The sequence below is a fragment of the Malaclemys terrapin genome, chromosome 6 (genome assembly GCF_027887155.1).
Source record: "Malaclemys terrapin pileata isolate rMalTer1 chromosome 6, rMalTer1.hap1, whole genome shotgun sequence".
NCBI classification, from domain to species: domain Eukaryota; kingdom Metazoa; phylum Chordata; order Testudines; family Emydidae; genus Malaclemys; species Malaclemys terrapin.
Window position 1 is genome coordinate 84573720 of NC_071510.1, and position 15936 is coordinate 84589655.

General features: G+C 37.9%; 1 protein-coding gene across 2 annotated transcripts in view; it reads left to right on the plus strand.

Moving 5' to 3' along the window:
- Window positions 1-15936, plus strand: part of MCCC2 (methylcrotonyl-CoA carboxylase subunit 2) — an 82270-nt gene continuing 66334 nt past the window's right edge. The window contains exons 1-4 of one of the 2 annotated variants that reach the window (XM_054032414.1): window positions 1-186; window positions 8198-8264; window positions 10901-10985; window positions 14729-14830. In XM_054032414.1, the coding sequence (XP_053888389.1) occupies window positions 55-186; window positions 8198-8264; window positions 10901-10985; window positions 14729-14830 (386 nt within the window). In that variant the 5' untranslated portion in view covers window positions 1-54. The remainder of the gene's footprint in view (window positions 187-8197; window positions 8265-10900; window positions 10986-14728; window positions 14831-15936) is intronic. The other variant, XM_054032413.1, reaches the window with a different exon arrangement.

The window sequence follows — 15936 nt, forward strand, 5'->3', positions numbered from 1 at the left end:
CCAGGCCTGGGAAGCTGCCGCTTCCGCCCCCTAGCCTGGAGCTTCCGCGCCGCGATGCTGGCGGGCCTGAAGTGGCGGCTGGGGCTGCGGCTCTGTCGCCCGGCCGCGACTCTGGCCCGCGCGTACCACGGGGACAGGGTGGCCGCGGTGGGCTCGCAGCCTGACGCCGGCTCCCCGCTCTACCAGGTAGGCCGGGCCGGGGCAGCCTCGCCACCAGGCCGGGCTCGGGGGCTTGTCTGGGCCCCGCTCCTGCTCCCATTGAAAACTGCGAGGACGGTCTGGCCCCGGCTACTCGGGCTAGCTCGGCCCTGGTGCCTGTGGCCCGGGCCCTGCAGTGTAGTGCTCCCCTTGCAGGGCCACACACGTGGTGTCAGCCTTCGCCCCATGCAGCCTGAGGGAGACCCAGAGAAAGGGGGAACGTGTCCCTGTCCCCTCCCCACAAACACACGCCTCAGGTTATTTATATAATGGGGGTGGCGGTAGCGCCCGCTAGCTGCCAGGAGCGCCTCGGGCTGTCAGGAGCAGGTGGCCACTGCTCCAAGCAGCTTGCAATCTAAGAGCGGACATTAAACGTCCTTTCTTCCCACTCTTCTGCAAAGGGATCTCTTCGGACAAATGGCCAGATTCTGACCCTTGGTACAGCCTGAGTAAATGGGCTTTGTGCAGTAGGATAGCTTCACTAGTGAAACAGAGGTGGAGAGTTAGTGTGCCTTAGAAGGCATTGACTGATGTATTGAAAGCTGGAAGCAATGATTTGCTTGGAAATTAAATGTGAATCGAGGGTGTGAGCAATGTTTTTTACAACTTAGTCAGTATCTGCAGAAAACAAGGAGGAAAAATATCTTTATTTTGGAAAGAATAGGAAGTTTTGGTTGATGTAAATTGGCTAATCTGTGCATCATTTTAAAAGGGCATTGTTAACTTCATCCCACTGGAAACAAAGCTGTGTACTAGTAAACTTGGTTTACTTAAAACTGTACATGTTAGGATTCAATTTACTTTTCACTAATTAATCTATTTGTGTACATGCATTTTCCCCCGGCTTGAACACTGAAAATCAATCACTTTCACTTTTTGATTCATAGTGCTGTAGTATGTGGGTTGCAAACCCTGCAGAGGAATATGCATTTATTTTAAAATGTTTCCATTGGAGTTAAAAAAAACAAAACAACAACAACAACCCAAACAACAAAACAAAAAATGGAACCAGCCAACCAAACAAAAACACGTTATAGAAAGATTTCCATTAATCTTAGGTTTTGTTTTGCAAAATGTAAATTTGAGGATGAAACAACTGACTGTTACACTTTAGTAAGTATATATGATAAACCAAAGGAGTCAGAAATATTGTAAGAGTTCAAAAGTTAATTTTTACTTTAGTTAACTAAATTGGTATTAGGCATCTGTGTGTGCCCTCAAAATTCAAACTAAAAATGAGACCTGACTCAGTATATATATATATATTTTTTAAACAAACTTTTCACTGTTTTTTCAAATGTTCATGTATTTTGGCAGCAGTTTCCTATGGGACGTCAACACAGGCCAGGTACGTCCAGCTATACTGGACAAGCACATTTACTCGGATACATCTTGTACGTCATTCAAGCAGTAAGGTGGCAAACAGTGTTAACATTTTTGTAGAAGTAATTACTTATAGAGCACTATATGTGTCTGTGATGTTTTACAAACACAGAAAAGCCAAGGTCCCTGCCATGAGGCACTTACAGTCTGAAACAAATGTATTACATGGGATAACATTGCAAACACAAGAAGGCATAAGGTGAATGATGAAGGTTACACTTCCCTTAGCTAATATTTGTCTTTATGGCTGTAAATTCAGCAAGACAGGTTGGCTTTCTAAATGTAAACTATCTTACAAACCAGAAGGGTAATTTTAAAAAGAGAAAAGGAAAATTTAAATTCTGGAAAAAGACCCAAAGGACCAGATTCTGTAGCCATTTTGCAAGTGTGGCTTCAAACAGAGGTCAACAGGAGATCTTAACCATTCAGTAATTGCAGGATTCATTTGTAATTTCTGCCACCTCAGATTTGCATTGCTGTATCTAGAAGTTATCATATTAACAACAGATCTGTATAGTATTCATATAAAGTACAGACAGTTTTCTTCTAGAGAAGAATGCATGGCATCTTGCTTGTCCTTTTAGCATTATATAACAAAAGTTCAGAAATATATGGTAGAAGTAATAATGCATACTGCTAAGAGCAATCTTTTATTTTTTAAATTTTTATTATTATTTTGCTCAAAGCGTAAGATAAGATTTAAAAGTATTGTTGTTGCTGCTTCTTAGGGTAGAATGATTCACTGTTCTAGTTAGAGAACTAGGATTAAAATGGAGACAGTCAAGTCTCAAATTCACTAAATAGTTCCATTTGGTATGATATATTCATCCATGGCCTGAAAAACCCTTCTACCATTGGCAAATGGAAAGGATGGGATGGGTCGCTAAATGATCTGATCCCACAAAGACTTAAGCATGCCTGTGTCTTTATGTATGAGAGTAGTCCCACTGAATTCAATAATTCATATGCATAAAATTATTTACATGCTTAAACCTTTGCAAGTTCGTGGCCTAAGTTATCAGTTTATGCAGCATTTAAAGGGATGTGGTCAACTCACAATCTAGTCAATTTAAAAAATGAGTTTCATTTCAGCTGGTGTATCTGTTTCCAAGTCTGTCTGCCAATATTTGTGGTTTTTCAAACACTTTTTTTAAAAGGGGGTTTTATCTCCCTGATACTGTGTGAAAGAGACACTTGTGGGGCAACTGACTGAATAAAGGAGAAAGCATCCTGGCAAATGAACCACATAAGAAAACAAAGAATAAAGAAAATATTTTTTCTTAATCACAGTTACACTGATTTGGGGTGTTGTAACTATTGTAGGCTTAAAAATGAAACAGATGTGTGATGGTTATTTTATAACATTTTAAAAATTTGGGGAAGCTCCAGAATACTGGAAGAAAGCTAATGTTGTGCCAATATCTTAAAAAAAAAAAAGGTAAATGGGATGATCTGGGTAATTATAGGGCTGTCTATCTGACTTTGATTCTGGACAAGATAACGGTGGCTGATGTGGGACTTCGTTAATAAAGAATTAAAGGAGGGTAATATAATTAATGCCAGCCAACACAGGTTTATGAAAAAGAGATCCTGTCAAACTAACTGGATTTTTTTTTAAAATGAGATTACAAGTTTGGGCATTTGACTTGTTACTTCGTGATATTTTGATTAAAAATCTAGAACAATATAAAATTCATATGGCACCTGTATCATGGATTAAAAGCTGGCTAACTGATAGGTATCAAAATGTAATTGTAAATGGGGAATCATCCTTTTCCTTGAATGGATGTATTTCTAGTAGGACCCTGAAGGGATTGTTCTTGGCCTTATGCTATTTAACATTTTTATTGATGACCTGGAAGAAAACATAAAGTCATCACTAGTAAAGTTTGCAGATGACACACAAATTGGGGGAGTGATAAATAATAAAGAGGACATGTCACTGATTGACAGTGATCCACGTTGCTTGGTAAACTGGGCTCAAGAAAACAATATGTGTTTTAATATGACTAAATTTATACATCTAGGAACAAAAAAGGTAGGCTATGCTTACAGGCTGGACGACTCTAATCTGAGAAGCAATGGCTTTGAAAAATATTTGAGGGTCATAGTGGACAATCAGTTGAACATGAGCTCCCAGTGCGCTGTAGCCAAAAGGGATAATGCAATTCTTGGAGGCATAAATAGGAATCCCAAGTAGGAGTAGAGAGGTTACTTTTCCTCTGTATTTGGACTTGGTGCGACTGCCACTGAAATATGGTGTCCAGTCCTGGTGTCCACAATTCAAGAAGGATGTTGATAAATTGGAGAGGGTTCAGAGAAGATCCACAAGAGACAATTAAGGGATTAGAAAACTCAAGGAGATAAATGTATATAGCTTAACAGAAAAAAAAGGGTGTCTTGATTATTGACTGTATGTACCTACATGGGGAACAAATGTTTAATAAGTGTGCTTCAGTCTAGTAGAGAAAGTTATAACACAATCCAATGGCTGGAAGTTGAAGCTAGACAAATGCAGACTGGAAATAAAGCATAAATTTTTAACAGTCAGCGTAAATAACCCTTGGAGCAATTTACCAAGAATCGTGGTGGATTCTCTGTCACTGACCACTTTTACATCGAGATTAGGTATTTAACTAAAACAGCAGTTCTCAAACTGTGGGTTGGGACTCCAAAGTGGATCGCGACTCTGTTCTAATGGGGTCGCCAGGCTGCCGTTAGACTTGCAGGGGCCCAGGGCTGAAACCAAAGCTCCAGCCCCACCACCCGTGGTCAAACCCCAAGCCCACTGCTGGGGACCAAAGTCTGAGGACTTCAGCCCTGGGCGGAAGGGCTCAGGTTACAGGCTCCCCGCACCTGGGGCAGTGGGACTCAGGCTTTGGCTCCCAGCCCAGGGCAGCGGGGCTTGGGTGGGCTCAGGCTTCGGTTCCCCTTCCTGGGGTAGTGAAATAATTTTTGTTGTCAGAAGGGGGTTGCAATGCAATCGATTTTGAGAACACCTGTTCTAAAAGATATGCTTTAGGAATTATTTTGGTGAAGTTCTATATCTTGTGTTATATAGGAGGTCAGACTAGGTAATCACAATGGTCCTTTCGGGCCTTAGAATCTATGATAAAAGAAAAAGCTAATCAATAAGGCTACAAAGAGCATCTTTTGGATGTGAACTGAATGCAGTTTTGTCTCCCTTAGTCTGCTGACAGCTCTTGCGCAGCTGCTGCAGCAGAGCAATGAAATTAACAAGACAGGTCAGTTTTTTGCTTGCTATTGGGAATCCTGTGACACCAGTAAAACTAGCAATAATCAATTGCAATGTATACTTACTATTTAGGAAAGTGGTGAACAGTAGAAGTAGGTACTGGAGCTATTTGCAAGGTGAGGGGATTAAAATAAAACTAAAAAAAAAAGGCTGAAAGAGGAATGAAGCATAATAGACCACTTCCCTTCAGGAGCCTGGAAAGTGTGGGGAGAAGTGTAGGGTTGTGGAGATGCCCCATACTCACAGCAGCCAGTAGGCTATAGAGTGGTAGTATGTGAAAGGGAGAATCTCTCTTCCAGCAGCTGAGGGTAGAGGCTTCAATCTTATCAGATGCTCATTAGCCAAAGGGTGATAAATAAAGATGGCACATGTAAGCAGTGTCCCAGGAGAGCATCCTGCTAAGAACATGAACCCTTTTCCAGGAGCTGGTATGGGGGGTTGAGAGCTGGATTTTTTAATCAAAGTGTCTTTGCTGATGGGTCCCCACACATCTTTTATATCAGCTCTGACTAGTAGGTGACTGGCAAAATTTTAAAGCCCTGTATTAAGACTATATGTTTTCACTTTTCAGTAAAGATATTTTAAAATGGATTTTTCACCTTCCAGTAATAACTTCAGAATGCATGTGATGATCTTTTGCGACAGAGTATGATCTAGTATGAAATTAAATTAACTAAAATTAAAATTGTCTTTGTGTTTTCTTTTTTCCTGCATGTGCGCACTTCATCTCTTTCTTTTCCTTTTCCCCTCCACCACTCTTGTGCCCTTTCTGTGACTAAAGGAGTGAGTCAGGTTATTTGTGTTGACCTGAGAGAGCCTTATTGTTGTGAGACTCATTAGATATCTGGGAGAATCTTAACCTTGACTGGCAATTCTACGTTTTCAGAATTAAACAGAGTGGTTCTGTTGATATTAAAGCAGAGTTCTATATTTTCTAACTGGGTAACAATAAGATAACTCAATATGAATGAGTGCACAATAGCTATTGTCTTCTTTCTTTATCTATCTATCTAGAGCGACTCTTATTAGAGTCTTTAAAAAGCCAGATTGGAACATGGTTGGATAGTATCTTTAATTACTGAGGTTTGCTGCACTAATAATTTTGTGCAGTGATTCTCTGGCAAACAGGGAAGTAATTATGAGCTCATTAATGGATTACTCACATCCAAAAACATCAGAGCCCGTTTTATTAAAAGAAGGGATGTTGGCTAGGCCACCAGGATATTTTTATTCTTTCTTTGATGAGCATCTTGGTGTCTTTAGCTTATACTAGGGCTGTTGATTAATCGCAGTTAACTTTAAAAAAAAATTAATCATGATTAATCGCAGTTTTAAACGCACTGTTAATAGTATACCAATTGATATTTATTAAATATTGTGGATGTTTTTCTACATTTTCATATCTATATTGTATTCTGTCATAATTGAAATCAAAGTGTATATTTTTTATTAAAATATTTGCACTGTAATGATAAAGAAATAGTATTTTTCAATTCACCTCATACAAGTACTGTAATGCAATTTCTTTGTCATGAAAGTGCAATTTACAAATGTAGATTTTGTTTTGTTACATAACTGCACTCAAAAACAAAACAATGTAAAACTTCAGAGCCTACAAGTCCACTGAGTCCTACTTCTTGTTCAGCCAATCAGTAAGACAAACAAGTTTGCTTACATTTATAGGAGATAATGCTGCCGTCTTCTTATTTACAATGTCACCAGAAAGTGAGAACAGGCATTTGCATGGCACTTGTGTAGCCGGCATTGCAAGGTACTTACATGCCAGATATGCTAAACATTCATATGCCCCTTTATGCTTTGGCCACTATTCCAGAGGACATGCTTCTATGCTGATGGCGCTCATTAAAAAAATGTGTTAATTAAATTTGTGACTGAACTCCTTGGGGGAGAATTGTATGTCTCTGGCTCTGTTTTACCGGCATTCTGCCATATATTTCATGTTATAGCAGTCTCGGATGATGACCCAGCACATGCTGTTCATTTTAAGAACACTTTCACTGCAGATTTGACAAAATGCAAAGAAGGTACCAATGTGAGATTTCTAAAGATAGCTATAACACTTGACCCAAGGCTTAAGAATCTGAAGTGCCGTCCAAAATCTGAGAGGGACGAGATGTGGACAGTGCTTTCAGAAGTCTTAAAAGAGCAACACTCCGATGCCGAAACTACAGAACCTGAACCACCAAAAAAGAAAATCAACCTTCTGCTGGTGGCATCTGACTCAGATAATGAAAATGAACATGCGTAAGTCCACTGCTTTGGATTGTTATCGAGCAGAATCTGTCATCAGCATGGACGCATGTTGCCTGGAATGGTGGTTGAAGCCTGAAGGGACATATGAATCTTTAGCGCATCTGGCACATAAATATCTTGTGATGCCGGCTACAACAGTGCCGTGAGAACGCCTGTTCTCACTTTCAGGTGACATTGTAAACATGAAGCAGGCAGCATTATCTCCTGCAAATGTAAACAAACTTGTTTGTCTGAGTGAATGGCTGAACAAGCAGTAGGACTGAGTGGACTTGCAGGCTCTAAAATTTTACATTGTTTTGTTTTTGAATACAGTTTTTTTGTACATAATTCTATATTTGTAAGTTCAACTTTCATGACAGAGATTGCACTACAGCACTTGTATTACGTGAATTGGAAAAATACCATTTCTTTTGTTTTTTTACAGTACAAATACTTGTAATCAAAAATAAGTATAAAGTGACCACTGTACACTTTGTATTCTGTGTTGCAATTGGAATCAATATATTTGAAAATGTAGAAAACATCCAAAAATATTTAAATAAATGATATTCTATTATTGTTTAACAGTGCGATTGGCAGCCCTAGTTTATACCTAAATAGTCTGCTGGAATAAGTATAGAGAATCTGAGTTTTAACTTCTCCTTAGGCTGGGACTTGAACCAATGATCTTTTGGCACAAAATAGGAGTACTAGCATTTGAACTGAATCCTTCTGATGTGTGTTATAATGATTAGTTAAAAACAAAACTTAAAACTTAGAGGAAAAAACCCAAGCACCCTTCCCCCCCATAACCTCCTTTTATGGATAAGCTGATTTCTGATTGACTGAAACATAAAACAAGTCTTCTGAGAATCTAACTCCACTAGCGCTCTTGTGAGGCTTGTTTGAAAGCACTTTGAGATGCTTGGATAAAAGATAAGTGGAAATATTGTTATTAGTGTAAGAAAATATAAATTTTTTTGAAGAGGATCAAACAATGTGATATCACCAGTAACTAACAAATTTTCCTGTGACATGATTCTCTATTAAAATATTACTGTTAGTGTTGATTAAAGTTTAAATGCTCACATTTTCCCCCTCATCTAGGAAAACTATGAACGAATGAAAGCACTAGTAACTGAACTCCAAGAGCTAGCAGAAAAAATCAGATTAGGTAAGTTCTGTGTGTGTGATTTTAGAACATTATTTAAAGTAGCCTTGGATTTATTTTTTGTACAGTTTTTCTTTACTGATCTTAATTTTTAAAAACTGGACAAATTTATGAGTGTGTTGAGTGATGGGGTTTCTTGTGTTAGTAGGCTCAGGGCTCATTTATGTTCCTAAAAGCTCATGCTTCAGGCTTCAGCCAGCCACCTGTAGGGGTCAGGAAAGAATGAATAAAAAAATATTCTGGAAGGGTTTTTGGTCTGTTTTTTTCTGAAGCATCAGAGATGGCCATGGTTGGAGATGGCTGAGGTGGCATTCTCTCTCTCAGCTGGCTGATTCTTTCTCACATGTATTCTAGTAGATGTATTGAAATGTAGGGCTATTCCTATTTGAGTCTAGTTCTGCTACCTTCCATTAGTTGAAAACTTTGAAAGGATAACGTCCGGTCTAATTTGGTTCAAAAATCTAGGTTTTGCCATAATAATAATAAAGCTTAACAAAAATCTACCACCAATAACATGTTTCCATGACATTTTAAAAAATCGCAATAGTTTTTAAATTAATATACCCTATGTTTGCCATTCAAATAGCACAGCAGTGTGCTATTGCATAAGGATCTGAAAGTGACTAGAAACAGACTCTAAATGAAAGTGAAGCTGACTTAATTACTCTGTATCTTAATTTCATTGTCCAAGCTGAGAGAGAGGCAAAAAGTAAGCAAACTGAATAAATAGTAGAAAGTTGATTATTAAAATAAAATAATTTTAAATTCCTAAGTATGTTGTTTTAATGAATTTAATGACAGTATTCCTTTAAACAAATAAGATTGTTAATAAGAGACTTTTACTGATATGTTTTTCACTTCATCTGTATTCCCTTCTTCATTCCAGTCTGTTGCTATGCTTTTTGCCTTTATAACCAATCAGCTGGGCAAATACACTTCTTTTCAAGTTGTCAATTACTGTATCAGGCCTGGTCTGCACCTAAAAACTAGATTGACATCGCTACATTGCTCAGGGCTTTGAAAAATGTTGTGCCCTGTGAGACATAGTTATGTCGAACTAAAACCCGGTGTAGACGTAGCTAGGTCCGTGAAAGAATTTTTCTGTTGATTTAATTACTGCCTCATGGAGACTTGGATGGAAAAAACCCTTCTGTCAGTGTAAGAAGCAACTACAGTACGGTGCTGCTGTTGTGTAGATATACCCTCAATTTGCAGAGATGATCTTTGAGGAACTTAGCCATGCCTTGTACTATAGGAAAACTACAAACACAGGGATTAATCTTCATGATTGTAAAATTCAAATTAACTAATTCCAACTAAGTGAAGAATATAAAATTTAAAATACTACATCAGGGCTGCACAACTAATTGTGGCAGGCTGGACCTCCAACTTCAACTCTACCCCTTTGTTTGTCTGCATTATGAGAGTTTATTTGTTAAATTGCTATTTCTCAAATCTTACAATACAATTTCTTTCACAACCTTGGAAGGGAACAGAGTTAAGGTTGCATGTTTAATTTTATCGTTATTACTTGCTTGCAGGATTGCAAATTTTCTCCTGGGAAATGCTGAATATCCTTGTCTCCCACTCATTTCAATGGATGTGAAGGATGCTCAGCACCTCCCATTGGTGGTCATGGCTAATAGGATAGGGCTGTTTGTTTCTGTGAATCTTCCTATGTTTTTCCATTAGATGGGGATAGGAGAAAAGCAAAGTATTGCACAGTCACTCTCCTTCATCCTGCTCACTTATATTCCTCCTGAGCATTAGTTTACCCTTCAGTCTGTGGAATTCACTGAAGTTGTGAAGTCTGTAGTGTAATGAAAAGGCATAGAAGCATATAAAAATGATCAGGTGGCTGTCTGGCATAATTCTAAAGGGTAAGTGTCCCTCTTTCACCCTATCGGTAGGAATGGCTCTCACTGAATTAGCCTTCACTGACATCTGTGGGATTAGTTTCTGAGGAAATATAAAATGGTACATGCCACTGCTACTAAGAGGGTGAGAGATGTCAGCTGGCAACAAGTGTTGGAATGGTGTTAAACGCCAAGGAATGAGAGGTATAATTTAAGTGCAAAGTGAGATAACGAAGTAATGGATGAAGAGGAGCAAAAGGAAACGTAGGCTGAATGTTAAATGCTGTACACCCCAACTGTGAGGTCTTCTACACTCTAGAGTAATCTCCCGAGAAATCTCCCATCGGTTGAGCAATTTAAAACTGAACTCAGCAAAACAATTTAGAATGTGCTGTAGGGAAATGAACACAGCCCAGTAGGTTCCTGTCCATCTCTCCTTCCTATGATCCCTAAAAAGTGAGTTTTTGAGTGCTCTGTTAGTTCATTGTCAAAATGAAACCCAAGGCAGCAGTAGATAAGCTCTATTAGCTGAGAGTTTATTTGCTTTCAAACTTTGTTAGTAAAGAATGTAGAAAAAGTAACTTAGAATATATGACAAACTGATTTAAGATTATGCAGATAATCTGTCATCTAAAATATAAGCTCTATTAAATATATTGTCTCTTTAAGGTCTGTATTTTTGTAATTGAGCATTCAGCTCTGTTTTCATTCTAAGTTAAACGTTAAATAGTGATTTATTCATTTGTGTATACAGTAGATCTAATTAATGATCTTGTATCACAGGGGGTGGAGAAAAGGCACGGAAGCTTCATACATCAAGAGGAAAGCTGTTACCCAGAGAGAGAATTGACAGACTCATAGATCCAGGGTGGGTAATTTATTATTGGCTATAAAGCATCAAATACTCTTTTGTGTTGTGTAAGCTAACAGAACTGTCTCTTTTTTTGAAGTTTCCTAAACTACTGGCAAGCAGGGTAGATTTGATTTAAATCACTAGTCAGGAAGACTCGATTTAATCACGGATTTCTACATAAAAGTACATTCTTGTTGGTTGTTATAACCTTAATACATATTCTTCACAACTTAGAGATAGATGTAGATTTCATTTTTAGAAAGTACACACTATACACACATTTTTAAAGTGATTTATTTTGAAAACTTTTCAGATTAGTTTTACAGCTATATCAGAAAATGAATGATTGTTTGGTTATTTCATTTACCAAAGGTAATTGAAGCAGATATTTATGAAGTCACTGGGAGGAGAACTATCTCCAATTCAACAGGTTAATCATTAATATGTGGAGGATTTTCTTGCCAGGCTGTATTAGGAGGAGAACATCACCCGACAGACATTTAGATTGTTTTATTTAACTAAAACAACAACGTTCTGTATTCTGGATTTTTTTCTTCAACAACAAACATATAATATTTTAACAAAACAAGCATATGAATTTTTGAATTTAGTTAAACAGTCAAGTTTTTTAAAATCAAGTTTGTTTTTGTTAAAATTGTTTTTAACTAAAATAGTTAAATGTATTTTTAAAAACAAAGCAAAAATTAAATCGACTATGTCAGCCAGGTCAATATGAGAAACTTAAAATATTGGCTTCTGCAGCTAACTCAGTCGTCTTCACCTTCATTTTCCATTTTGTTCATAATCTGGAAAAGAAAAACAAGCTTTCCTGCTTTTTCAGGTCCCAAACGATTTCTCAATTTGGAATGAATTAGTCCAAAGGAAGAAAATATTCTTTCTACACTGGCAGAAGAAGTTACTGCTGTTAAAATTGAGATTATCACTTCAACAGTCTCTGAATCCAAGTGCTTAAGTGACTTCCACCAGTTCACTGATGTGACTTTCTTTAAAACATCATCAGCAAACTTTTTTCTTGAATGGTTCACCCTTAGCTCTGAAGTTTATTATAGTTGGCATTATGGAGGAATGATTGCTGGATGTCCATGTCATTGTCAACTTCTAACAGTTAAGGTTTGACCCTGGTACTGAGTATTGAGAATATTTGCAAGAAAATGAGCTGGAGATAGTGCTTTTCCCATTCATTTTTTAATGCTTGTAATTTAACTCTGTCATTGCATATTTCTCTTTCTAGGATCTCACTCAGTTCCTTCCAAATTTCAATAGCTTCAGCAATAAAACAGCTATTTCCCTGCATTTTGTTCAAGGCTACAGAAATAGGCTTCAGGGTACTCAGCATGTGTTCAACATTTCTCTTAAGCCCAATACTGAGAACTTTGGCTGTGTTCATGATTTTCTTCACGAACTGTCATCAGATTAGGCCAGTTCTTGATACAGTGCTCAAAACAGTCCACTACTGAGTTCCATCGCACGTCTTGTGGGAGAGTTAGCTTGGTTCCTCCCACTTTTTTCAGAGCAGCTGCTGCAAAGTGGTTGTTATGGAAGTATTTTGCAATTTCAACAACATTAACCTTTATTTCTGGAACACTGAAGTCTTTGTCTAGGAGGTGCATCAAATGAGCACTGAAACCGTATGTTATTAGCTTGGGACTCTCTGCACTCTCTTCTAAATTTCTTCTCATCTTGGATACATTTGCAGCATTGTCTGTGACCAAGCTGCATACTAGACATTTGAATTTTTTTTCACAGTTTGTTACAGCTTTTACTGCTACTTCTTGTAAGTATTCTGCAGTGTGTGCATTTCCTGATGTATCAGTTGTTTCTGTAAGGAAGACATTCCCTTCTTCTGTTGTCACACAAGCACATACAACAGGATCATTGTGGACATTTTTCCACCCATCAAGACTCAGCTTAACAATTTCACCCTCTAGACCTTTTGCACACTGCTCAATTTCTCTTTCATACACTTTATCCAGCAATTTGCCTGCGACATCTGCTCTGTTGGGTGGACTGTATCCTGGTCTTATAGATGACTGAACCATGTCAATGAAGTGTGGGTTCTCAATCATACGGAAAGGAGAGTTGGTGCATAAACAAACCGGGCAATTTTTTCATCAATTACCTCATTTTGTAATCTGCTGGTTCTTATCACAAATTTATCTATGGTTGTTTCTGGATGATTTTTTTTCTTTTTTCTTTTTGCTACAGATGATATACTGTGGCTATGTGACATATATGATGTGACTGAAACTCTATCATTGGCAGATAACTCTGAAACTATAGAAAATGATGGTGATCTTGAAGGTGGATAGTCTTCAGAATCCTGTATGTTGAGGGGATGGATTCTCCTAAACAAAATAAATCAATGCAGTTATTTAAGTATTATTACCATGTCACTCATTTAGTATTACTCATTGCATTCACTGACACTCAGTACTACTTTAAAGGTGAAACTGTAAAAGGAAGATCTGCCTATTTCAGCTTTTTTTTTTTTTTTTTTAATCACAACAGCATCTAAAATGATAGTACCATAGAGTAACAACTATATTTTTTGCTCAAATATGATAATTCAAGAATAGTCCAGAAGGAAGTCCTTGGGAAAGAAGTATGAAATAAAAAAGTTTACTATCCTGAAGATCCTGCGTGTTCAGACATGTTCCTTTCATCATCTTCAACTCAGCTTTCTCCTGAGAAGTAACACTTCTCGTGATGATGTTTTATTTGGGCAACCAGGCCTTGCATTTCTTTTTTGCACTGTTTGCATTTTGCATGCATGCCTCTCTTACCCACAGGTAGAGGAACTTCATTAAAATATTCCCAAACTGGGTCTCTTTTATGGCCTGCTGCCATTATAGGTTTTCCCTTCTAGTGAGAGAATGGTATGGTAGATCTCAAATCAATGAAGGCTACACTCAGAAAGACCTCAAGACTTCTGGAATATGCTGCTCAAACAGTTTCACTTTTGTTTCTACTGCCTGTCCTTCCCTTCTCACATTTATCTCCAGACTTCTTCTCCTTGTCCAGATTTATTCCGCCCCCAACAATCTTCTATTCATTGAACTTTTTGAAACTTTGCACCTTTAGAGAGAGGTAAGGGATTGACTCTGTGTACACAAATTTGCAGAGGAGCAATAGGGTTGAAGTCTGTTGTTTCTTACCTCTCTATATTATTTATTTATTTAAAAACATTTTTGCTGTTAACAAACAGGTTATCTCTGGAGACACAAATCCACAGTTTGAGAACTGCAAATTAAGCATCTCTGATGGTATCTTTTAGGCTAATAACTGAGTCCCATTGGGTAGATAGAAAGATTAACCTAAATAATCTATACAGAAGTCCCTGGATCCCCATAAGATTGGGTCCCTAATCCATAAACTATTGGAATTTATTTACAAAACTTTTCTTAAACTTATATTAGATTTATATATTGTCTCATACTATAGAATTAGAATTTATAATCCTTATTCCATGATGAGATATCTTTGAGCTATAATGTATCTTAATTAAAACTATCCTTAAATAGGTTTTTTCCTCAAAAAAATCCGATTTAAAAAAAAAAATCATTGATTTTTATCCACCCTGCTGGCAAGTAGTGTTGGTTTGAAATCTTGACATATCTATTGTTTGGAAGATGGATTGCAAGAACACATTTTAAAACCATGAACTTTATAAAAGAAAATAATGTTTGTCAGGCTGCTTCCGGTTAATAACACTATCAAAATGTTTGTCATTTTTTTAGGTCTCCATTCTTGGAGTTCTCCCAGTTTGCAGGTTACCAGTTGTATGGTAATGAAGAGGTACCGGCAGGAGGCATTATCACAGGCATTGGAAGGGTGTCAGGGTAAGAAATTGCCAGTGATCTATATACACCTCTACCATGATATAACGCGACCCGATATAACACGAATTCGGATATAACGCGGTAAAGCAGTGCTCCGGGGGGGCGGGGCTGAGCACTCCAGTGGATCAAAGCAAGTTCGATATAACGCGGTTTCACCTATAACACGGTAAGATTTTTTGGCTCCCGAGGACAGCGTTATATCGAGGTAGAGGTGTATTATGTCTATTATGTGAGCGAGAGGATGTTTTTGTGTGGTTCCTAGTTCCAGCGCTGGGAGCCATCTAGCACTTTGTTTCCAATATTAAATTGAAGGCTTTCTGGTATTTGCCTCCTATGACCCAGAAGATTACTAAAATGGCTATTCTGCCTATTTAGTTTTGACTTCATGGAAAGGATTCAGCTAGGTTCTTCTTATTATTATTCTTAGGGCTTGTTTACACTTAGAATTCTGCAGTGGCATAGCTGTGCTGTCTATGCCAATGGGAGCGGTTCTCTTGTCAGCGTAGGTAATCCACCTCCCTGAGAGGTAGTAGCTAGGTTGACAGAAGAATTTTTCTGTCAACTTAGTGTCGTCTACATGGGGGTAAGGGAGTTGTGGATTTAGGTTGGCTGTGGATTTTGCATACCCCTGACTGATGTCATTAAACTGATCTAAGTTTCTAGCATAGCTCAGACCTTAGACAATACATGTATCAACATCCCTATTAACTCATTTGGAGGCTGCATTGTTATCTTTCTGATGAGAAATAAATGGTTAATTGTGCAAGAACATAGGTGAGGTAGAAAGGCAATTTTAAATATGTGGAAAGATGTCTTGGAGTAAGAAAGTCTCTCTAAGGGAGAATGATGCACTTGTTGAACCTATTGTGACGGGATATTACTTTAGGGACGATGAGCCAGGAAGCTGAAGGAACCCCAGGAGGGTAATGATTTTATCTAGTGCCTTCTTGTGCCACCCACAATGTATGGCTTATTGGTCAAGCTCCTCCCATATTTCTTTCTTTAAAAAAAAAAATTCTGAACAACCATTTACCTTTCTTCAAAATAAAATCTCTTTTAGTAAGGACGTTCAAATGGCTTGTGGCTTTAAGGGGATGCCACTGAGG